Source organism: Bacillus rossius (assembly GCF_032445375.1).
Source record: "Bacillus rossius redtenbacheri isolate Brsri chromosome 9 unlocalized genomic scaffold, Brsri_v3 Brsri_v3_scf9_2, whole genome shotgun sequence".
Taxonomy (NCBI): Eukaryota; Metazoa; Arthropoda; class Insecta; order Phasmatodea; family Bacillidae; genus Bacillus; species Bacillus rossius.
Genome location: NW_026962013.1, coordinates 17305742 through 17331861, shown reverse-complemented (window position 1 = coordinate 17331861; position 26120 = coordinate 17305742). Strand labels below are relative to the sequence as shown.

Sequence of the window (26120 nt, the reverse complement as noted above, 5' to 3'; positions counted from 1 at the left end):
TCTAGCTTTATTTTAGCCTACCTTGTGTTGCATATGTATTTTATTGAGAAAAAAACACTCCCAGCTATATAAAAAAAACTCGGACGGAGAAAGAGAAAACTACCGGTTAAAAACTTTTTAGACATAAATATAAATGAGGCAATTAAACAACTTACAGGTATAAAATGTATCTTCTCATTTACTTGAATGAAAATCAAACTGCCATAAACTTCAACATTTCTTGTTAATCGCACAACATGTAAATACTATATATAACGTACATTTTCATATACCAACTAAACAATGTATTTTCAGAGTGAGTTTTTAAAACTTACACTAGTGGTACCAACAAAATATAATAAAATAAAAAATACTCAGTAGTATCCTCTATATTGTACTTGAAATAATCATCGTTTCTTTTTCGTTAAAACTAAGTCAGCCTTTGGCCTATAGTTGCACTGCGAGTACATTGTAATTGAAATTTCTAATTTCCGCTATAACATTGCAATAAGAACCATTATTTGGCGCGGGAAGAAACCCTGTGCTGATGGTAGTGCTGATAAATTACACGACTGTATAGAAACTTAGAACCTAAGTAGAAAAGTATTCATTGTTATGAGTATCAGATTTGAAATTGCTTCGGAGAAAGAAAAGAAGCTTACACTTCTATGAGAAGATAAATGCAATTGTAAGTACATGATTAAGCTTAAAATGTAGTTCATTAGCTAGTAAATATAAGACTTTAATAGTAAACACAACTCTGGCACACCAAGTTTTTGCTGTTAGGGAAGGAATTTTATTTATATCGAATATTGTCTGAGCTCAAAGTAAGGCAGGTTGAGGTTTCTTTTGCATAAATACAAAATTTGGAAAGAAAAAATTTAAATGTTAGCTCTTGTTTTCTAAATTTTATTTCCATGTGCTGTATAGAGTCTCGATAAAATAAATTGCAGTGACTAAAAATTTTTTTAATATTCGGGCTACATAAACTTGGTTATGTCATGGATCACAAGTAATTTGTACAGTGAGCGCTATCTATGTTGACATTAACGTACTATAACTATTGGAGATTCTAGATTCTAACATTGAGCGCTATCTATGTGGACACAAATGTACTATAACTCTTGGATATTCTAACATTGAGCGCTACCTATTAGGAAGTTATTGAAACATAGCTGAGGATCTATGTCCTATAACTCTTGTAGAGTTTGTGTCAGTGTAATAATATTGAAAATAGAAATATAATTATGTCAATGTTCTAACGATATAACCTTTTGTAGATATTTCATTCAAAGTTATGAATATAAAAAAAAAACATGTCCACTCTGTTGGGTTTGAACTTAGTGCATCGTAAATACCCTGTTGAAATCCAAACTCCGTGGCTGGGAGTCGTGGCGTACTCCTGTAATCCAGCTGCTTGGAGGCCTGAAACAGTGGATGATCTGAGGCTGGGAGTCCTGTGGCTCAGCTCCCCATGTTGACTGGGTGTCCGCACTAAGCTCGGCGTCAATATGGTCGCCCTTGGGGAACCTCGGGCGACCAGGTTGGTTGAGGAGGGGCGAACCGGGCCAGGGGGGAAACCCAGCAGCTAAAAGTCCCCGCGTGGAGCAGTAGTGGGATCGCACCTAGGAGTGGGGACTGGGTGGCAGCCTGGCCAACATGACCAGACCTGTTTCTTTTTTAAATTTTTATTTAGTAGTAGAAATTACAAGCCAGTGTTCAAATTCTCTGTGAATAAATGTTATAATATTTTGGGGGTTGGGGGGGAGGGGGAAAGAGGAGGGGCAATATAATATGATCAAGCTTACCATTATTTGCACCCTTTTTTTTTTACGTGACTATAATTCAGTTTTTTAGGGATGGTTTTTTGGAATTTTAGGACTAAACAATATAGTTATTACTATTATTTCTTTATGTCAGTTAATTTTTAAAACACACACATATTTAACATTTAATTGTATCCATGTTAATATTATTTTCTTCACTCCCCTTACTTTTCTGTTAGCTTCACTTTTTGTAATAATGATTTTTTTTTTTTTTTTTGCTCTGGTTTCAACAATCCTATAATTATAATTGCAGTGATTACTTTTAACTTTGAAAGTAGATATTAACACCTGACACACAAAAGTGTAGCCTATGACATTTTCATATAAATATCTTAAATCCATAATAAAAAGCCTTATTATATGTAAATCTAGTAAGTAGTAAAACATTTTTATTATGTTTTGGATATTTTTACAAACAAATTTTGTTTGGCATTATAAAATCTAATATTCTACCATAGGAAAAGAAACACTTTATGAAAGCATGTAGGTATGTATTTACTGGTTTACTGGCAATAATAAATAATTTACTCTACATACATGTATTCAAAATAAAATGCTTTTAACATTTATGATTGACTCATATGGTAATTAATAAGAACTAGCCATCAAATTGTCCTGTTTTGAAATGCAAGTTGTGCATTTTGCAAATTAGTCTGGGTTTAAGCTACAGGTAATCAAAAGAATTCTCTTAATCATTAAAAGGTTTAAATAATTTTAAAACTTTAATTTAAAAGGAGAATTTTCTAGCTTTTTTGATAGTCAAAAATATGTTATATATGTGGTTTTTTACTAACACTTCTTTTTAAATAGATTTTTCTGTCACAGTTATTATAGCATTAGACTTATAAGTGTTCCACACGAGTTCACATTGTGGGCGATGCAGTTATGACGTACAGGCTAGCCTGTAAGGGCGAAGCACAGTGAGGACCTTGTGTGCCTCAGGACTGCTACAGTAGCTGTGAAGGCCTTACAGCAACCCTGAAAAGTAAAGGCTAACAGGGCTCTGTTAAAGTCCTTAATGGTAACTGAGGCTGAGAAGGAGACCTTTGGTATGGGGAAATTGGCGACCCTTTTAATTTGAGTTAAATAAAGTGGAAAACCACTGCCTTGAGGTGAAGAAGGATTTTGAAAAGCTTAGGGAGACTACCCTTACAGGAAACAGCAGACTTGGAGACTAGGTGGCATCCCCACCACAAACTCGATTGCTGTGGGGTACCAACTCGCACAATCTCTAACTAATGTAGAAACTTCAACAAAGAAAAATCTGGACTGATCCAAAGATGACAACTTTTGAAAAAGCTAACAAAATTTGGGTTATGGTTATTAAAAAATCCCAAGTATGTAATTTTGTTATAGGGCTACAATTTCTGTAACAAGGCACTATTGGCATATGTACCTACACACTTATTGGAATTAAACTTACAACTCTACCATAGTCCGTTTCTTGCAAAGGATTTTGAAGGAATGCAAGGATGAGAATATCAGGAGCAAAACCTCTGAAAAACCAACAGCCTATGATAATGTGATAATGTCTGCCAAATTTCCCACTTTGTGAAAAACTAGGTGTGACCCACTAGGAATTAAACAGATTGCCAAAGGTACCGCTCTTACACAGGATGTTTGGAATCTCTCCTAAAATATTCGTATATGTGTTTACTTATGGATAATTTGGTAGAGTACTTATATGTAAGCACTTACAGCCCAGCTTAGTTCTTTAAGGGTAATAGTTCACCTTTGAAAATTAATTTCATAAATGATATTTATGTAAAATATTAAAAAATATTTGAAATTTAACTTGTTCACCCATTAACAAACCTTAAAAAATACTCCCTCCCAGACATGGGTACTAACTTTTCAGCACATTTTTTTTTAAATAGTTTACTTGCCTGTTTTTCCTCAAAGCAGAATTTACATATTTAAAAAATAACACACACATATATATGTATATATAATGTTATATATTACATTCTGATTATTTGTTTAGTAACTCTTTTATTAAAAAATGTTGCTCATTGACACCAAGGGAAGACATTTTTTTTCAGTAAGTCAGCATTATTGACTTTGAACAGAAATAAAAAAAACTCAAATTTAAAATCCCACAGCCCACAGTTTGGCATTTGGCTCAGGGATCTTATGCTCGGAGTGTTGACACTGCTTTTAGTCATCACCACAGAAGAAAGCATTCTGTAAATCTACTTTCTCTGTGATAGTGTTATGTTAAATTTGTTTATGTTGTGACTCTTCATTGTTAAATGTAATTTGTTTAAGTGAATGCTGATTGCTGGTACACCACATTAAAAAGAAAAAGCAATTGTAAAATAGTACTTGAAATGTACATCAAAGTACTATATGATGGTATGATACATATTAAAATGATTTGCTTATTTAGTCCGAGAGAGAGAGAGTGCGCCTGCATCCCACACTAATGAGTTCAAGGACCACATATTCACCAAGGGGTGAAACAGGGATTTCACCAGGAATAGCTGCGCAGAAGTATGTTTATTTACAACATTATTAAAACACAATGCCAGGAAATACAGGGAATAGTCCCACTTCCGCTATGAATTCTCTAAGAGCACCCAAAGAGCTACCTTCAAAGTCCTGTTATATCTTTCCATGATATTACCTTGGGGATGTTAGAGGGTAGTATGTGCTAGCTTAAGATGGATTGTCAGTATACAACAAAAAGGGCTAAATTCAAGGTAGGTATTCCTAAAAATGACCTATACAAAACAGACATGCCAAACACTCCTTATCATAAATGGTGTATTTCCTTTCAGCCTGAGTCAAAAGATGACTCGCAAACACAATTGGTGCAAGCTATCCATTAATTATTTTATATAAAATTTTGGATTGCTTTCTGTAATCACTTTTGTTTATTTTCAGAAAATGAAGTCCTCTTAAACCCAAACTGCCATGTTGGAGTTCTTCATGACTACATAAAAACTATGATACAAGATTCACCAAATGTTGATCTTTCAGCTGACTGTAAGTTAAAAAAAAAAAAAACATTTACATGTTTAGGACTGAACAAATTATAGTTTATCAAAGAGGTTCCCTGCTTTACAAACATTTATTTGATAAGCTTCTGTGGAAATACTACTTTTTGTTTATTCTTAATTTCTCTTCCTCCAATTTTTTCCCCTGAACATTAAATCTTTTGAATAACAGAGTTTTTATGGTATTAGAAGATTAATAGATTTAAATTGCCTATCCCTAGTAAAAGTGTTTCTTCTATATGCTCTTTTCATTTCCAAGCTCACCTTAGAAATTTATGTATGCATATTTTTTTCCATAGGTACCTACCCAATTATTTATGAAACTTAAGTTTCTGACTTATTCCTGTGATTAATGAAATAAATTAATACCTGGTTGTACTACACTTTATAGCATATTAATACCATTGAGCTCATCAAAACAAGAATATATGTAAATAGCAAAATACTTACAACCCTAAAAAAATTAACCCATTTTGAAATTGCCTCACTACACTGTACTTTGATGCTCCTATAAATATAAACTCAGCACTTATCTCCTCTCGCAAATGCAGATGAAATTGCATTATCTAACCTTGAATGCTTTCTGCTCTATTATATAACAACGGGAAGCCTACAACTCACGTAGTTTCGGTTCCCTACCATGTTCGTGCAACTTCGGATTTCTCTAAAAATTGAAATTAAAAAAATCGAAGGGTTAGGTTAGGTTAGGTTAGGTCAGTCACAACATGCTTGTTTTCATTGGAAACTTCTGATTTAGCGGCTGAAGTGGCATTAATACCAAAACGCAAAACTTCGGAAATCTTCGGAAATTCTTGCAGGGAACCGAAACTACGTGAGTTGTAGGCTTCCCATATAACAACATTCTCTCAAAACAGAACCAGGAAGAGGAGGAAAAAAAATGTGTGCATTGAGTCCATGCGTGACAGAAGTGAAACTTATTGCTTATTGCTTATATTGTTTCATATAGGAAACAATTATCTTTGGCGGAGGTCACAGATCGAGAAAAAAAAAATATGCAAGTATGTGAGTGCTAAATTATGCTATTACACAAGTATTCAAGTGTACAAGTGTAAAGTATGCAAGTGTGAAAGTATGCTGTGTCATTCCTACCTCTCCCCTGCCGACTCCTCCTCTACCGGTTCCCCCACCATGTAACGAACTATTCCCTTCCTCTCCCGGATCCCCCACCACATAACTATTCCCCTCATGGGACTGGAATGTTAGTAACACTCGAAAACTGTAGCCCCCCCCCCCCCCCCCCCCCCCCAGCAAAGAAGTTTCCCTTCAAAAGCTCTTTTTAACTGTGCATTATTCAAGTCTTGCATAAGTCATAAAAATTTTATTTACTGCTGCATGCTGCAATCAAAAAAATATCTGGGAACTGTTGCTCTAGATGCTACTCTTACAGACACTGGTTCTATTGTTATCTTTGCATACAAATATGATTCTTTTCTTTACAATATACTGTGAAAAAGTTTATTTGATGCAGACTATCGATGAAGCAGTCATATTGTACTTTAGCACTGAACAGCATTTCTGCAACTGCTGTTATGATGGCCAGTTTAATAGCAAAGAAAAAATGCAAATCTTGTTAATTGTAAAAATTACTGATTAAAACACGGAGGTTTTGTATGGTTACCATAATCCAATGTTCAAGCTTCAGAATTAGGAGTTAAAAACAAAATTATTCTGTACGTATAATTTTACAACACTGTAATATGTACTGCTTAAAATTCATTGCTATACTTTTAAATTCTTTTATTAAAATACATGAGAAGCGCACTCTTAAAGGAAAGTATAATGATCAAAATGGACTATTTTCACTCACAGTGTTGCTTTTTTTTTTCCACTCAAGAGTTATAGTAATACAAAAATGTATACCACTTATGTAATTACTGCATCCCATGATTACACTGACATCAGTTAAGTAAACAGCAGATTGCCCATTCAGGTGCAGTATGTGGATTGTGCACATTCATGCAGTGTAAAGCTATTTTCTCCACCTCTGTTCCACCTAAATTACAAACATTTGTTTTAATGTTTTCTCCAACTTTTCGTGGCACTGTGTTCACAGATGAAATAGACTTGTGCGATGCCAGTGGGGCCTTGCTGTCTCTCTACGAGCGACCGCCAGCAACAAACGGCATTGAAACAGAACTGTTCACACCCCGAGCCAGCTACACTGTGGTGTTCCTTGAAAGTAAGTGCGCTGTTTTTAATCCGAAATGAAAGAGCTGTCGAATAAACATCTGTGTAAATTTGTATAGTTTCCTAAAGCCAACACTATGCTAGATGATAGATGATCTTTCAGAGTATGGACAGACTGTTGATAAGAATCAGACACTCTTTAGTACTCATTTAATCTCACACTTAACCTAGTTCTCCTAAACACCTCCATGACACATTAACAACCACTAGTCCACTTACACCAGTACCTACCAACCTTACGACTACACTAAAATAGCACTATTGCAAAGGTTTACGGTGTACATTTTTTTTTTTATGTCAAACCTGAACTTTGAGTTTCTAATAAACTGCATTTCATTTTCCAGTTAGTAGGGCAAAATTAAAAACTGAAATTTGACTTCAGGATAGGGCCATGTTGCAACTTAACGGAGAAAAAAAAAAAGGAAAGAGTTACTAGTGGGGCCACAATGCTTTAATGTCCTTACGCAGGAGGGCAAGGAAAGTGAGTCACTTGCCCTCCTTGCCCACTGCAGTTTTACTGTGTTCACCATTGCTGTGTGTACAAAAGGTCTGCCTATTAGATGCAAAACATGCAAAAAAAAATACGTTGCACCAGGCAGGCAACAGTTTCAACACATTATCGACAGATGTAATAGCGCCCACCGACACTACAAAATTGGTGTTATCTGACCGTAGACCACGATTCCAAACATTTTTTTTTTTGGAATGGCACCCTTATAATAAATTGCTGAAATCAGCAGCACACTAAGCATTCTCTTTTTTTCTGAGTTTAAAATTTTTTAATCTTTAAAATTAAAAATAAACAAATGCTATTCTTCTACTGTAGTGTTCAAATATGTATAAAGTTGATATAAAGTGTTTACAAGTTTTATATAGGTATATACATACCAAAACCTTGCAGTACACCCACACTAGTACACCATAACTCAGTGGTTGGAAAACCGGTCATAGACTCTAGATTAAAACAAACCTTGTTAGCATTCACACTGTGGCATATTTTAAGAACAGAACATAATACAGTTTTGAGGTTATCTCACTCCTCATTAAAAACAAAGTTCAAGGATATGATTTTAATCTTTAGGAGAGTTTAAGCCCAAGATAATTTTTTATGTGTAACATCTTAGCTCTCAGTATACAGCAATTAGTGGGACTAATTTTGTGAATGTGACTGAAGTCAAGGAATGGAAATGTGTAACCACCGTGCTGCCATCTGTGGCGGATGGCACGAACCAAAGTTCAAAAAAGCCAAAGGGAAACTTAAAATCAGGTCCAAAGCAGGTTTAGTATTATTTCAACTCGTTTTCACTTTTTATCAGAGCGTTTCATTACATAGTTTAAAAAATTCTCTGCAAATCTAATTATTCAATAGTCAACGTAGCTACTCTGACAATGAGTTCTAACTGTGGGTGCGGAAACTATGTGTGATTCACATCTAGAAATATATTTTAAAACACAATTTACATACATTTATCACGCTCAGCATTCTTTTAAAGAATTATACTTTAAACTTTGTGTCCGAGTTTTGTATTATAAATGTATTTGCAACATGAGAACACATGAATCTGCGCTTTACTGAGATTAGATGTTAAACATCACTGGCGAGTGCTGGAAGACTTTTAATGAAGAAAGGCAAAATGCTTAAGCCATTATTTTATTAAACTTCTGTGAGACAATTGTTAATATCATTGTAAATAATGTGTGTTTTATTTTTTCTAGGAAAAGAAGATGGAACCTTAGGCAAACCAACACCCTTGATACCATTAAGCACTTCCAAAAATTCTCTTTTATCCAAGTTACGAACAAACTTGCAGGCAGGATCAAGGAAGAGTGACAAGTTTGATAAAACGCGCAAGGTAACCTATGCAATTAAAACTTACACCAATGAATTTAATCATCATCAAAGAAAAATTAATTAATATCTACTATATTATTGACTTTAGAAACACATTTTTAAAAAATATTAATGTCTTCAAAACTGCAAACAGACAAGCATGTAACCACTTTAACACAGTACACATTCCTTTTTTAAAAAAAAATTGAAGTATGACAGACATATGCAAAACATTCTCATACACGACTATAGTCAAACATGTAGCAAGGGTAACTAATCATCCTACTACTCAGAAAATGCTAATGTTTATTAAGCAACCCACAAATCAGAGTAAAGTATGCAGCATAACAACAGGCTGTTATTGTACTATAACAACCTTCAAAATTGTTTGTTCTTAGTTTATTTAAAGTTCCACAGTAAAACTCATACAAAGAAAACATCCATATAACAGACCCGGTCAAAACTGTATACAACATAAGGTATGTTCACCTCTAATTAACCCATCTCCTTATGATGAATACTTAATTTACCACAGAAACTTTCATTTTTAGTAAATTATGTTTTCAAAAAATTAAGAATATTCATATATACATAAGTACAAACTGTTACAAATACAGTACAGGAGAAAATTTACACAGCATTAGCAGGATGGACAAGAAAAATGCATTTTTATCATTCCATTCCTAGCAGAGCAGTTCCAGAGAAAAACACTTGTTCTAAAGCCTTCATGCATTTCCTGTTGGTTTTAGTCTTCAAAAATTACTGCAAGTTACATACAGATATTTTTATTTATTTGTGACAGAAATAGCTACACTGCAATTTGGAACAGTTCGCCACCCTGCTGTCAAAATAACCCAAATCAACACGGTGGCTTGCACAAAGTAATTTGGCAAAAACAATGGGTAAAAACTAATGTTTAAAGGGAAGAGGGACGCAATTACAGTACCCTTTACGGTTACAACCCATTTTGGGCTAGTGTAGTTTTATCACATGATATAATGTAATGGAAAAGTGTAGTCTATCTGTACTGTTCCATAACTTCAAAAATAACAACATAACTATGTATTTGATTTGTATTTGATACAGCTAATACTACAAATGATTTTTGACATGACTTGCTACCTTATAAAATGTGATTAATGTTTTTCTATTGTCTCTAAAATAACTGAAGCATAAGTAATTAAAAAAATAATTAAGGCATTTAAAATGTGATGCTACAGATCAATGCTTAAAATTTGGGGTGTTATGTACATAGGATAATAAAAATGTATTTTTATGACTATGTTTAGCCAACAAAATGGTCATTATAGATGGGAAGACTATACAAATGAAGGAAATCAGAAAATCATTTGGCCATTAAATTTGGTCAGGAATTATCCCAGCGTTGGCATGGAGTGATTTCAGAAAATAATGTAAAACCTAAATTGGGATGGTCCAGACTGGAATTAGAACAGGAATGAGAGTCACTTGGCTACTTTACTTTGTAGTTCACAACGGTATATTTGAGTATGGTGATGAATTTAAAAGTATGGTGAAGTTGGTCAGCAAGGGGAACAATACTTATTGGAAATATTATTCAAGGCAATAAGGTTTTGGTAAACATAATAAAAAGGTGCAATTAAGGGGTGAAATAGAAACCATTCCTAACAGAAGATGAGCAACCCCAACTCATTTCAATTTAACGGAACCCACGGAATTAAAAAAAAATTAATAACAAAAATTAAAAACTAAATATACATAAAGCATGTGTACTCAGACAAGTGTACTGCAACAAATAATTTTCATTTAACATCAGGAGGTTTGGGGGATATTCAATCTTTCCATTGGAATTCCTGATAGTTGCTGTGGGGATCCTGTGATAACATTTCAGTTCCTTTTTCTGGAACATCAGGCAATATAAACATGCTTCCACCAACTACTCTCTCAAAAAAAAATGCATTGTGTAAAACTGTTACAGAGAAGCAAGAGCATCGCCAGCAAGACGAGCGCAAACACAAACAGACTTCGGAAGGACGGCACAGGAGTGGGTTTACAAGGGAAAACATAACCATATCAACAGCTACAACTCATTATATAATACACAAGCAAATAAAACTCCACAAAATTTATTACTGGCCATTACAAATAAGGTACCTAGCAACACCTTTCCTCCTCTTTAGAATATAAGTACAACAGCAAATGTATTTTATTAATAAAGAAATAATTTCCAAATAAAAACTTCCCCTTTTTTTTATTAGAAATTCCATTTTGATGCATCTATAAAGCCTGAGACAGTGGCAGCCGCATACTTCACTTACAACTAGGACTGACCTTGCAGGAACACTCTTCATAATGGCATGGGGTGGTCTTCCTGTATTTTTATTAAACAGGTAATCTGAACTAGTAACTGTTTAAATAATGGCTGGTTACGATTAATCAGTAATTGATATTGATCATTGGCTACAGTTAATCATAATCTAATCAAAACAATGCTAAATTACTAGTTTCACTCACACTATTATGTATTACAGTAACTTCATTTTGGTCTTCACAATTGCCTACTGCACATACATGCCAAATCATAAACACCATTTAGTTATGAAATCTTCTTAAGAAAACCCAAAAAATTTTCAATTTATTTGAAAAAATAATTATCTTATGTTAGATGTTTTAAAATTAGCATGAACTAAGTATGCATATAGGAAAATAAAGATGCAAAGAAACAAAAACTAATTGCCAGGTGCCACACAATATAAACTTGTGCAATATGGACTTTATGATTCATCATTCCAAAAAATGAGTGTAACAAAAAACGGCCAAAATAAGGTTTTTAAAGTAGATGTTTTTATGTTTAGTAAAGAAATTTTTTTGGCAAGATCGGTAACACATTTCTATTCAAAACAAACTGTGAACAAAGTGACAAAAACAGGTACAGAATTTGTATTTCTTCTACTCAGTCACAGGCTTCCTTATAATACAATGTTCATTAAACTTACCAAAAAAACACACAGAATGTCATTGGCGAAATAACTAATTATACAACACAATAAATAAAGTGTTTAATTGCATAATCTACTAGGGTTGCCAACCGTCCCGTATTGTACCGGATTTCCCGTATTCTGTGACTAAAAGAATTATCCCGTACGTAGGCAGGACGAGATGTGATATTTCCCGTATCTTGTTTAAAGTTCAATTCACACACCTGCATAAAATTGAAAAAGTATTTTCCCACCTGCGCCGCACTACCTGTTACCGCGAAAAAAGAAACAGCTGTGCGTTTATTTACTTCAATGGGAACATAACTATAAGTGGGTAACATGTAGTGATAATAGTTACAAAGCCAAATGTGTAATTTGCAAAAGAGAGTTTTCAATAGCACACGGCGGCGAAAACGATGTAAAACAGCATGCTTCAACATTGTTACATAGAAACACGGTTCAACAAGCAAATGCGAGTGAAAAAACTAAGATAAACAGTTATTTCGTAAAACAAGGCACTAGCGATCAAAATTCTTTTGTAGCATTTGAACTGGCTCTATGTTATCACAATACGAAGCATGGTTTAAGTTATAACAGTTTTGATTGTAATACAAAATTGATACGACATGTTTTTGGCAGTGATTCAGAAATAGCGCGGAAATTATTGTGTGGAAGAATAAAAGCCGAATCATTTGTCATGAATGTTATGGCTCCTAAAAATGTAGATGATTTCATAAAAATTCTGAAATCTCCGGAAAAGTGTGAACAGATGCATCGAACAAAGGAAATAGAAAAATGTTTCCGGTTTGTGTACGTTATTTTGATGCCTGCGAGGGAATTCAGTGGAAGGTAAGCAATTTACAGTTAATATTAATTTTATCAATCTACAGTTTATGCAGTCCTAGCCTTCATTAACTCATTTAAGGGGTCGCGGCGTCTGGATCTCCGGATTTTTGCAAGTGAGAATCATGCCTGTAAGATGCCGTTGGGTGGGTTTTCTCTGGGTACTCCCGTTTCCTCCACCCTTTATTCCAGCTCCATATCCACATCGGCTCTTAAGATCTCTAAAGATTCTTGTTGAAAAGCCGTAAAACATTCTTCACTCACAACTCATTTTGCTTTTTTTAGGTTTTGGATTTCATAAAAGATTCTGACGAGTCTGCAGCCAAAATACACAAAAATCTAAAGGATTTTATTCAGCGATTTGAGCTCTCGCCCAACAAAATGGTGTCATACTCTGCAGATAATGCTAATGTGAATTTTGGAAAAAATAAAAGTGTATATAAACTTTTGCAAACTGAAAAAAAGTACGATAGCTAAAGCGAACTGCAATGCCCATGTGATTCATAATTGTTGTAAACATGCTAGTGAAGTTCTTGCTATTGATGTAGAAAATGTAAAACTTATGGTCATTTCTCATGTTCTGCTAAGAGAAGGGCAGAGCTTATGTTATATCATTTTTTGATTTTGTGGAAATTGAATACAGTGAATTATTACGGCATGTTCCAACAAGATGGCTTTTGTTAGGAAAAGCTGTCGACAGACTTTGGCAGAACTTTGATGCAGTATCTAGTTATTTTAAGAGTTTAACGGACTGTCCATATTATTTGAAACAGTTTTTTTCATAATGACGACAGCACAAGGGAAGATAAACCTAAAGATTATTTAGCCTTCTTCTGTAATGTTTCAAAAATATTTCATGCAGCAGTACTTAAATTAGAAGAAAGTAAATTAGCTGTCACTAAAACTTTCGATGTTATGGTTGACCTCAGAGAAAAACTTGTTAACAGAATTAATGAAAAATTTGTGGGTACAGAGGCAAAATCATCGCTTAACAATCTTCTGCCCCACGAACAAACAATAGTTATTGACAATCTTCTTACTTTTACCATGCCAGCCTTTCAAATTTGGACAAGTCATTGATGGAAATATTTTTTGAAACAACTACGTGTTGTGAATCTAATGCATAACCAACTAGAGTTTTCAATGTTTGAAGAAGTAGTCAGTTCCTTGAAATCTTTTGTGTGCTTCGAAAATTTTAATACGAATGATTTTTATGAAGAATTTTGCAATGTAAAGAAACTCTGAAAGAAATTTCTAGTCTGTCATTTGATAGTGTAGAGAAGAAATGGTTATATATTTTTATAAAAAATTTCCATCATTGAAATCCCCAACAAGTACACACTAATTTCTTTTGTGTTGAGCATACCTGGCTCAAACTCATTTGTTGAAAGTGTTTTTTCAATTATGAAAAAAAAAAAATGGTGCGATGACAGAAACAGGTGTTCCTTGAAACTGATTAAATCAGAATTTCTTGTCACACTTAATTACAATTACAGCTGTCAGGAATATTTTGAAAAAATTAAAAATGACCAAGCAATACTCCTTCAAGCAAAAAAAGTAGAAAAATATGAGTTTGCTACATGCAAGTAGCGGAGAAGCCCCTTGTCAATGTAAATAGTTGTGTAAAACATTTGTTGCCAAGTTAAGTTTTTTTGTGAAACATTGTTTTTTGTGTCTTGCATGTTGTGTACTTTATACCCGAGATGACATTTAATTTAAAGTTGGGTTTGTTTGGTGAAATGAAAAATGATAAAATATATTTTTTTAAGTTGCTTGTTATGGTGTCCCTAGTGGTGGTTCTAATCTAAGGGGGGCGGGGGAAGGGCTAAGTGGCTTTGGCAACCTCCCCATCCCCCACTTTTTTCCTGATCACATTTTGCATTGGAGAGAGTTGAAGTTAGTTTACCAATGTTCAATCACATATGAGTTGTCTGGAATTTTTATACTTAGTTAACTAAAATTATCTTTAAGTATTAAATTCATCACTCAAAAAAATTATTAGGCCAATACAAAAAATTTTAATATTTCAACCAGGAGCATAATTTATTTTCAGGTACAAAAACTGCTAAAATAGCACCAATTTGCATCTAGAAATTCAAATTTGTCCGGGGGAGGGTCCCCGGACCCCCCACTCTATTAGGTGGGGTTCAGTGTCCTTTATGGTCAGGATGAAATAGTTGGTAACCCTATAATCTACACACATTTTATATTAAAATAAAGTCTGAAAAATGCAAAAAAAAAAGAAAAGCATTTTTGTTAAAGTAATGTTATTCAAAAAAACAAAACCTATTCATGGAAAGTATGGTTATTTAAAAGTAGAGTATACAAAAGCACGGAAAACTATTAAAATTATTAGGTTATGCAACAAAAACATATTTCGTCCAACTTTAAATATAAAAATGAAAACTGTGACCCAAACGTGAGCAGGAACTAACACATAACAACATCGTAGTACACACTCACTACGAAAGAGTGCGAGCTATCAGATGTAGTTTATTATGTAAGAGACCGAGCACGCACGTTGCAAGCAATCGCGTGCTAACAATATTGATTTTCGATCAACGTAACCAAACATAAATTATGCCAACTAGCACTGGCTACATTTTTATAAGCAGTACACAGCAGCGACAAAGATGAACAGATAAAGGTTATAATGTTTGAAAATGTCTTTAAAAGAAATATACACATCAGACAACTTAGTATTTCTGTTAATTAAATAAGAAAGCGGTAATATACGAACGTATGTTAGATTTAAACTTTAAAATACATCATTTTACATGGAGAAGTTTATGGACAACATCCTACATGGGGAAAAATAACGTGTATCTTACATCTGACCATGTTGGACGGGAAACCGTACTTTCTTAATCAAGAATTGTGATTACTATATTTTCCCATTATAAATAACAAACTGCAACTTGAAAACCAATTGCTATGTCACGGTACTTTAGCCAGCCATGTTTACTGCCTACACATAGCACTTGGAATCTAACAGTGGGACCAAAAAATCATGCAATGTTTATGCGACAATCATGCAAGTGTTACGATTATGCGATAAAACATGGTATTAAGTGGTAAAACCAAAACTATACTTACCGTACCCCACCATCAACTAGTACACACATGCCTATACTCTAATATTAGTAATTGCAAACTTAAAGAGTGTTGCATCAATAAAATTTGTTCTGGAAACTAAATGAACGGGCTTAACATCTCACCGACATCAAGATCATGAGAGACAAGTGAGGTGTGAAGATATGAGAATGGATCATTGATGGAATGATTGGATCACAAAACAGAGATACCCCAGAGAAAACCCACTGGCTTATAACAACACATCAATTTTCCCATGTTAGTAACACCTGGGTTAGATTTAGAAGAATCTCACCGCATTACCTAGGTGGGAGAAGACTGGTCTGACCAATCAAAACTTGATTAATATGATTCTTGAAGAATAATTCAATTTCCTCCCTTCTTAAAAGAGTTATCTAACGTACAGGGGAAAAAAAAGATGAACGAGGCAAGACAGTAAAACAAAGCTTTGACTGAATCAATAACTATTCCAAGTAAGATGTAGTTAATTTAGCAGTGAACACATTATTTATCTTTGGTCTTTCAGATTATACCTTCAAAATTAACTTGTCAAGTTTCTTGCTACATAGCTAATTTATATAACACAACTCAGTTGTATAGTATTAAATACTTATATACAATGGTTCAATAATATTCATATAAAACAATAGTTGCTATGTATATACATTCATAATAACATTCAAATACACTATATATATATAGATATGTGTGGACAGTTTAACAGCGTCGCAACGAGTGTTTGACCAACAGAAATCACTCCCCGTGAATCTATGCAATCTGTTTGGTCAGGGACACTTGATTAAACAAGGAACAACCGGCGGTACACCAGCAAGCTGATGGCGCCTATCAAAAACCACATGAGCAAATTCTTGTAGCTCTCCGAGCGACTGTTCATCTGGACGAGCTGAGGTGGCGCGTTGTCTTCCGCTCGCACGCTCAATTCTCTGACGGGGGCAGTGGGCATTCTTTGCCTCATGCCATCATCCCCGTCCGCCGAACTGGCTGCAGTAGCAAAGCTCTGTTCCGAGGTATTTCTTTCCTGATCTGCCGGCTCTGGCCTGGTTGTCTCTCCCTGAACAAAAGTGATTTAAAAGCTGCATTAAAAAGAAATATATTACCATGCAAGATTGTGTGCAATAACACATTTTAAACAGTGACATACGCCATAAGTTCAAAGAATTAGATGCAGTGATGACAAACCAAATAATGAACCTAAAAGTGGAAAAATCAAACACATCAACCCTTGCAGGGGAAGGATAGAAAAGAAAAACTCTTAACTATACATACAACTGCACACCAATTACAAAATATGCTGATGAATGGGCATTCTTTCTATTTTTGCAGAGATCTAAAACCTGCATAGTACGAGCTCAAAACAAGATCAAACTTCAAAATTTACTGTCCGTAACATTTTCATCTAATTTTATGTAGAGCATTGCTATTTTGTAGGGATGGGTCAGGTCGGTTCTTCGGTTCCCCGGTTCTAGGCCCCCGAACCGGAACCATTTTCTGGTACTGAAAAGAAAGGTTTTTTAAAGTTACGGGGTTAAGGTTCATTTTCAGTATTTTCACTACACTTCAAATTTAAAGCACAACCGTTCGGCATAATTATTGTTAAGACGTGTTACAATGATTTATTTAATGGTGTTTTCCATTATGTATAATCGTATAAATAATAAATAGGTAAATAAAACATTCCGCATATCTAAAACAGACAGACGTTACTGTACGTACATCCCTCAGGTGTGACTCAATGCGCTTAAGAAAATTGATGTAATCACAGCCATAACTATGTTCTATATTATATTTAGTGCCGGGATAACTTTATTCTGTATGTAAATGTAGCACAATACAGATAATTGGAAAATTTTCAGAAATTTCTGTCTTGGTCATACTGTTATTTTAATATATTTATGGTAATATGCCGCGGCTGCGCTGCCATGTTTTTGTGAACATAGTGACCAACTTGCCATGGATAACACAACTTATCTTACGTTTTAACTTATGAACGGTAAACGTTATTTTACCATTCCATAATTAAACCATATGGTTTCAAGTGTATGTGAAAATTGAATTAAACAATTAACACCCTTTTAGATGTTACTTTAACATGATACTTATTTTACCGTAATTTTTCAACACATGCGACCAATAATACCAGGAGGTTGGTACACAGCCAGAACTTCGATGTTTTGTTTTGGCTACTGTCGTGGTTTAGGCGATAAATAATTTGTGTTATTGGCACGTAAATTAATAAAGGAAGTAATATTTTCAGCTTTGTGCATGAGGAGTTTGTTTCGTTGCAGTAATGTCATCTGTGTGGGAACATTTTGTTCTTGATGCAGATGAGAAGTTTGCTATATGCGAACATTGTATAAAATACTACCGATGAGACAGTAAATTATTATTTTTTCTTAAAGATTGATTATCCTCACAACCAATGAGACAGGAACCGGAACCGGAGAAGAACCGAACCGAATTCCAAGAACCTAAATGGAACCGGAACCGAAAAAATTACAGAACCGACCCATCCCTACTATTTTGTTACATGTGCCAATGAACAACAGTTTAATAATTGGTAAACTCAATACATACATTTACTTACATCAGCACTTTCCCAGCCCATGAGCAAATACCGTATATGTTATGTTTATGTATGACTTCTCCAAAAACAAACTTTAAAAATAACGTGCCATCCTTCAAACTTTACTGGAACAGACGTAGTTTGCAGGTTGCTTATCTAATAGCCCCGAAACTTCTAGACAATTATTTTGAAAGTTTAATAATATCCAAACTAAAACAAATTATGTAATTTCATAAAAAAAATTTACTATAATTTGTGACTGCTTCTAATGGATGGTACAACTACACTGTAAAATTTCATTCCATTACAGTATACGAAAAATAATCAAATAGTAAAATGTAAATGTTTTAGTTGCTGACACAGGTTTAGCCAAAAAGAAATAGATAAAACTGATAATGATACACCCCTCATCAGCAGCAAGTTTAATTACTTAACATGCATTACCAAAAATTTTAAGCACCATAAAATGGATATGATTAATTAAAAATATCTGGTTTATGAATTATGTTTTAACAGAACATTTTCTGAGTGATATAAGATTCCATAAATTTTAGCTGACCTGACAGTCCAAAATGTACCTTTAAAGATATCTGGCTTATCAAGGCAGCTTCTTCTTTTGTTGGAGGCTCCGACGATGATGTCGAGAGGTGATGCAAAATTTTCCCACAGGTTGGACACTCCCACGTTACAGACCTGCAAATGGGATCAAACATGGACTGAAGATACACTACGAAAAAGCCTTTTCAACTGCCACCTATGTTACAAAACAATAGCTGTCAGACAAGAGAAACTTAGTCCTCACTATAACTACAAAACAGAAAAATTATATTTCCAACTAAAGAAAAGTTAATTTTACCATGTAGCCCTTATTATTTTGTTTTGATTCACAACCCTAGCACATTTTTTTTTTACAAAAGGTATAACGGTTCGTTATATACAAAAATAAACAGATGTTGAACGCCGATTTTAGTTTTTGTTTTTATTTTTTCCCACAGAATGCCCCGACGATTCCAAACACTTCCAATGGTTCATTCACTCGTTTCATTCATACATCTGCCCGTCAAAAAACTGCTGGTAGCTCGCATGATTAGAAATTACCGAAAAATAATAGCGTAGATTAAGTCCTTCATTAATGTTTTGCTGCAAACACATGAAGTCAGTGCGGCCTCAAACATGGCCGCACCCAGCGAAACCGAATTTCGCCCCGAGCCAAATGCCGACAAAGGTGGCCGCAATTTCTAATTATTGTCCGAAAGAAAATAAAACAAATTAGGTTGACTTAATATTCGGCCTGGCTCTGACCACCAACGTGAAATTATCCATTAGTAAATTACATTATAATTTAGCGAGAAGCCACCGAACGCGACCTACTGGTGCAGCAGTCGGCAGACAACTGGTGATCTCATGAACTCGTCTCCTCCACGCAGGGAGTAGACGTCACATGACCTCACCGACCAATCACACGCACGCTTCATTCACTCTTACAGATACAAGCCAATCACAGAACAAGTTACAATACATAGAAAAACCTTGTACTGTACTGCAACATGTTTGTTTTGACAGTTTAATTATTTATTATTATTTACAATTTATTTATTTTGTTTGCTCTATGTCTAATATTATTTATTTTCAGAAACGGCAATATTTTGTTATGTATGTCTATGGAAAAGTGATTCTTTGGATTTTTACCGGACTATTTGAACTAGGTATTGTTGATACCCCTCTAAGGACTAATGAACTTGGAAACTGTTAACGGTAAAATTAACGCCGTGATTTTATTATGTAAATTATTATTTTAATATTTATTTATTTAAATTGTACGTGAAATTTTGTTATCCGCGCAATTGTTGCGTTCGGATTTCACGTTTTTGTTAAGAAATTAAGTAACTGATTTTTGTTTTCGGCCAATCACAGGCCACCATTTAAAAGTTAAGTTTTACTGGTTTAATTGGAGAAGCTAGTAAGAAAGAGAGTTCTACAATGGCCAGCTGAAAGAGCGGCAACTTCGTGACGTCGGCGATTATAAATCCTGAAAATTAGCTATTTAGCAACAGGCATCCCGGATAGAGGATGATAATTATGTATCATTAGGGAGTCCAGAATATTGGAATAGGATTTATCTAAAAAGATAAATAATATAGGAGTGAATAACGTGAGTAATAAAAGTGTCCAGATTTTGTGTCCTCATCTTATGCACTCAATCACGCAACTCCCGTTTTTACGTCACATCGCCGCCGGAAATTAATATAAACATTGATTTTATGAAGTAAAGTGACATTATATATGATTTGAATAATACTTGGATATAAATTTTTACGATTTTACACACTAATTAATAGACTCAGAGGTCCTATAGATAAGAGGCTCTGAGCTCTGCCGCTGACATTTTGAACCTAACTAGCCGAGGTAAATTGATTTTAAGTTCCCTAAAACAATAATTAAAACTGTGTAGTGTCAACGAACCCGAATAAGGACTTTTGTAAATACTTAAATGTGCGCAACATAAATCCTGGTAATTGGACTTTTATTGGAGTTATATGATGTCAATTATAAGTTAGGTTGTTGTTTTGAATATAAATAGCAATTAAATTAAATATATTAATAAGAGTAAAATTTTGAAATCGTTTTACATTTGAAATAAAATAATTCTATATTTTATATTCAAAGTGTTGTGTCATGTTATTTGTAGTTTAATCTACCCAAGTGTATGTTTATGTATATCTGTACACAACTAAATAACACCTAACTGTGGCCTACATGATGTCAGAGTTACCAGTGGAGAGCCACACAAGTAAAACAAAATTTGTTACACAGTTTTAACACAGCCCAACGTTATAGTGTGTAGGGCCTTAAACTACTGTTTTCACCTCTACATAATTATTTGGCGACCCAAGTGGTGCCTATTTAGTACAAAGTTTGCCCTACAGACTTTAATTGGCGCTCCAAGTGTGGCCATTTCCTTCCAAAACACAAGTAGGAAGAATTTCTACACAAATTTATGTGAAGGCAGACACACGTATTATTATTCCCCTACAGTACACACAGAACTCTGGGCTTCCCCTGATCTGTCTCTTTTCAATTTCACATCGAAATCGGGGACTTCCATTCTCGTTCTCTCTCCCACACCGTGAGAGAGCAGTTATCACTCAGTTCCCATGCAGGGGGGGAATTACCGTCTTTATCTCGGTTGGCGGGGAAGCACTGTTCCTTTCTCACTCCCACTTACAGGCCTCTCATTCCTCTCTTTCTAACCATCACACCAGACACAGTCCCTTGTTCTAGAATCATTCCACACGTTAATGAACATTATAAACAGCAATTATAATACAAATTACTTTACCAAATTAAAATCATTTAGAAATAACCTGAAAAAGTAGGCCTAAATAAGCAAAATTCTAGTATAGAGACTTCTTTGTGAATAATTACATAAAAATTACTAATGATAGAAAATGTCTGTTAAAATATAAGGTACATTCTTAAAACACATAGCAAGTGAAAATAACATATATTAAAAGCCATAACGTCTGATTATACTGTCTCATAATATACACACCACTCTACAAACATTAACTTATTTATATTTACCTATACAAAAAGAAGTTTAAAAGAAAATTATTTAATTAGGAAGGCAGGGTTCTGCAACATTACAAAGGTAAATCAGAAAATTATGTCTCCACAGTTATGCTGTGGACATGTTTGTAATTAAAAAAATATATTAATTTTTTTATACTGTCAATAAAATTTCCCTGTTTCTTGATTTTACCTAAAAATATGATCTTAAGAATCACATTACAGGGACAGCAATGAAAATAGAGCTATTGGGAAATTTTGGCTACTTACAGAAGTTTGTAGCATCTTGTTTAACCCATAACATTCCTGATCATCTAATTGCTCCCCACTTTTGAAAGATGGATGACTGTATAGTGGCACTGAAAAGGAAAACTGTTAAATAATTGAGCAGTTTTTCTCCAGATTAAATACTTAATTTTACCACACTGAAAAAAAAAAAAAAAGTGTATCACAAATATGGTTCATGTAGTTGGTGTAATGCCTAAACATGATTGATATAGGATGGCTAAACTGAAATTCAGCAACTGCTTAATTTCCTTCACTGCATCAGTTTAACCCAAGGAAGTAAATAATATTGCATATGTGCAGACCTCCAACGGTAAGCAAATAACCATATTTTCCCTTACTGAAGCTAGCGGTGGGTAATCAGGATGACGGACGTGTCAAGGACCGCCACATCTCAAATGTCTCCTTCCCCTTAAACACAACTGCCTGTCTCTCTCTTCCCCCCCCCCCCCCTTTCCAACCCTTAAGGCTGTAAGTAACTCTGCTTGCAAAGCGCTAACTACCACCACCTAACTCCTCCCCACAGCTGACTCAGGAACTATTTTTCTGTTTGGTACTTCCTCCACAAGCTCCCCCACACGGTTCCGTGCCTCTAAGTTTCGAGCCCTCTATGCTTATCTGGCATTTTTCGACACATCTATCTCTGGCCCTCCTAAGGAATTCCTTGGGCCAGTTTCAATGCCATCCCCCCCCCCCTCCATCCCCCCCCCCCAGGGCAATTCCAATTGTCAATAGCTGACATAAACTTCACTCAGTCACTCAGCTGATGGGGTAGTAAAAGTGCGGTATTTTCACTTCTGCAGCATGTAGTCTTATTCCGTAAAGAATTTTTCATGTTTCTATAATATTATGTAGTTATTACATGATTAGTTCTATGCATTTTCTAATAAACAGAATACTCTGCTTCGCTGGATTTCAACTCCGAGAACATCATAATGTGACCACCTGACCAACACACCGTCACGAGAGGGTTCCAGATTCCCCATAACAATTCTGAACTCAACTGCATTACGTATTTCATACGTCCAACTCCAACTTCACTAACGCTTTTTTCAGTTACAATCCAGCTTCCTTTGCAGATGGATCATTTCCCAAAAGATTGCACTTCAAGAACAGCATCCTTGAATGCTAGTGTGACACATTTATTCAGCTAATAATAATGTATTTATATAATGCCTATATTAATATTTTATGATCAAAATTAATATCATACAACAAACTGGCATTTTGTGTGTGTCTTCTGAAGCAAGCAATATTTTTGTGTCACTTTTCTTTTTGAAGATCAAAATTATCTATAAAAAATTGTTAATTAATAAATAACAAAATCGCTACTAAAGTAGAAACACGAAAGCCCACCCAAAAGCTTGCAAAATCGAAAGGAACACTCTGCAAGGCCAACCTGCGAGCGAGAGTCCTTCGTTCCTCTGGGGTGTAGTCGAGAGAACCTATGGTCCCCGTCCCTGGGGTCGGCATGAAGGCAATGAGGGCAAGTAAAGCTGTACGAATTGACCATGATGGTTGCCACGTTTCAGGGTGGTGATCCGAGATACTCAGGCATATTTTCTTGTTTGTCTCAAACCTACCATTTGGCTGCAACAAAAAAACATACACACATATTGCTCAATGACTCTGGTTGAACCACAATAACACACATCCTACTTGCTATCATTTCTCTGAAAAGTCTACTGAAACCCACACAGATAACCATAAACAAATTAATGTTGGCGTTTGCGTGAATACATAGGTATTATATTGTAAGCGGTAAACTGTTATTTAAAAAAAAAAGTAGGAATTAAGAAACCTTCAGTGCAAAATAAAATTCAGGAATGTCTCTAATATATGGAAAACATATTTATCACGAGTAATGGCGGCAGCATAAAAGCAAAGTTATTGTAATGCAAGATATAAAATTTTATTTTTTTTCACAAACTAGTAGAAATTACAAAACCATCCCTGGGAAGTAAATTTAGGGATGCGTGTAGTGTATTAACACTATGTTTTCAGATTTTTTTAAAATTTCCGTTTTAATAAGCTGCTACGTCCGATAATTACCGCAATTCATTTAGACGACCTAACTCAACCAACTTTTGAAATATTTTTACAGTACATATTTTAAATGTATTAACCCACTATTAAAACAGCAGACTACTTGAAATATCGCAATGCTGTTTTACAGAATGATTATAAAATATGCAAGGAAGTAAACTAAAGTTTTTTCTTTTTTTGCTGTGCCCATTATTCAGTTCTTTTTCTCAAATAAGTCATGACTCTAGGACCTTGGCTTGAACACTGACAATAACTTGAATTAGAAAACACATTCTTAATTTATTTTTGTCAAAGTTAAGTTTTGCCTGATTTGCTCTACAAAGTTTTTAAGATGTAAACAGTGTATTAGCCAAAATTATCCTTGCTACATATTCTACTTAAAAATATCCAAAAAACAAAAAAGCTCTCCTGTAAATCCCCACAGGCAAATATATCCCCTTTTACACATAATTCATACAAATGTACACATACTTATATATTGGTTGCATAAACAAATCACTTGCTTATACAAAGAGCTAAATCATCAAGCAATATTACCGTCAAAAGTATTATATTTGGCGGTTTCATGGGATACTCAGTGGGAAGGAGAATCCTGCCGTGATATACTCCACCAGAAAAATCTGTGTCTGGAGGCCCCCGCACAGTGAAGTGCCATTCGAACAAATTGTCTTCTAATGGGCAAGCCCAATACTCGCCAGTTGCATCTTTAAGTTCACAAGCCTCTCTCATCAACCTCTTCACAGCTGCAAAACAACACAAGAACATTAAACTGAAGTTAAGGTGTCATACAGCAAAAATAAATATCTGCATGATCTCAACAAGACAAACATGTTCAAATAAAATTATAAAATTGGTTCTATTACAATGGCTCAAATAACGTATCTACCCTAGTAGAGTTAACATAGTTTTACATAAATGTGTACAAGCATTTGCTAACTGGGTGAGAGATGCAAAGGATATGAGGAGAAGGGTTTTGTAAGGAGTGTAAGAACTCCATGCCATCGGGTGAGGGCCTAATTCCGAGCGTAAAATATCAATAAACAAATAAATAAATAAAAATTATCAAAGACAACTAACCAGGGCTTTTAATATTGTATTTTCTTTCCGTATCCATTGCCGAGCTGATATCAAACAACAATCTTGAATATTTTAAAAATAAATTAATAGTCCATAATCATTAGCAAACACACGTATTCCTTCACAAACAATGAAATTACAAATCTGATAGCACTGTCGTGTTTAATGAAAATAATTTGACAGGTTATATATTAGGCAAATACGCCAACACCTAAAACGTAAATAAATAGTGAAACAAAATTACAATGCAGCTAGAATTCCAACAACTCTTGAACTTTATAGCAATTCACAAACGTGCTTAAATCAACACCACGCCTAAAATAAAAAGTAAATAATACAACACAGCGTTCTTGTTTCCACGCCTACTTTTTCCAAATTCCCTTTCTCCTTTCCCTTATCAACGTTCACCATTACCATTCAATAATATAGCCATAAGAGAGAGCATTTTTAATCGACACATCTGTACGATATAAATTAAGTATTTATTGAGTTAAATTAAAATATTGTTAATCAATTCATTTAAATTTTTTAATGATCAAAAGTTTTCACTTTATTTTTTTAATGGTCAACAAAAACACACTTCTCTATCGATACTAAAATTAAATTATATACAAATCTTAACTTTCCAAATATTATCTTTACTTCACCATATCACTTACCAAAACTAATATTCCTTTAGATGAAAATTTAAAAAAAAAAAATAAAAAATATTTAAAGTAGGTTTTGAGTGAATATATATTATGTAGAGCGCAAACAGGATCATATAGTTGTCATGTCCACCATTTTAGCCTCCAGCAGCATGCAACATTCGGAACAAACATC

General features: G+C 34.4%; 2 protein-coding genes across 3 annotated transcripts; one reads left to right on the top strand and one right to left on the bottom strand.

The window, feature by feature from the left end:
• Window positions 1–413: 413 nt before the first annotated feature.
• Window positions 414–10951, top strand: LOC134543140 (uncharacterized). 2 transcript variants are annotated; one of them, XR_010076894.1, is made up of 5 exons: window positions 414–667; window positions 4692–4793; window positions 6879–7004; window positions 8729–8865; window positions 10801–10951. XR_010076894.1 is itself a non-coding variant. In XM_063387989.1 (5 exons), exons 1-5 carry the CDS (start codon window positions 4136–4138, stop codon window positions 10888–10890), a joined length of 480 nt encoding a protein of 159 aa, XP_063244059.1. In that variant the 5' UTR covers window positions 4014–4135; the 3' UTR covers window positions 10891–10951. The 2 variants fall into 2 exon arrangements, 1 of the variants encoding a protein (XP_063244059.1); XM_063387989.1 differs by lacking the exon at window positions 414–667 and adding an exon at window positions 4014–4160.
• On the bottom strand, window positions 8879–25777 carry LOC134543139 (ubiquitin-conjugating enzyme E2 J1-like). Its single transcript, XM_063387987.1, has 5 exons — window positions 25299–25777; window positions 24759–24964; window positions 23575–23765; window positions 18899–19013; window positions 8879–16808 (listed from the first exon to the last, which is right to left on the bottom strand). Exons 1-5 carry the CDS (start codon window positions 25333–25335, stop codon window positions 16536–16538), a joined length of 822 nt encoding a protein of 273 aa, XP_063244057.1. The 5' UTR covers window positions 25336–25777; the 3' UTR covers window positions 8879–16535.
• Window positions 25778–26120: the final 343 nt, after the last annotated feature.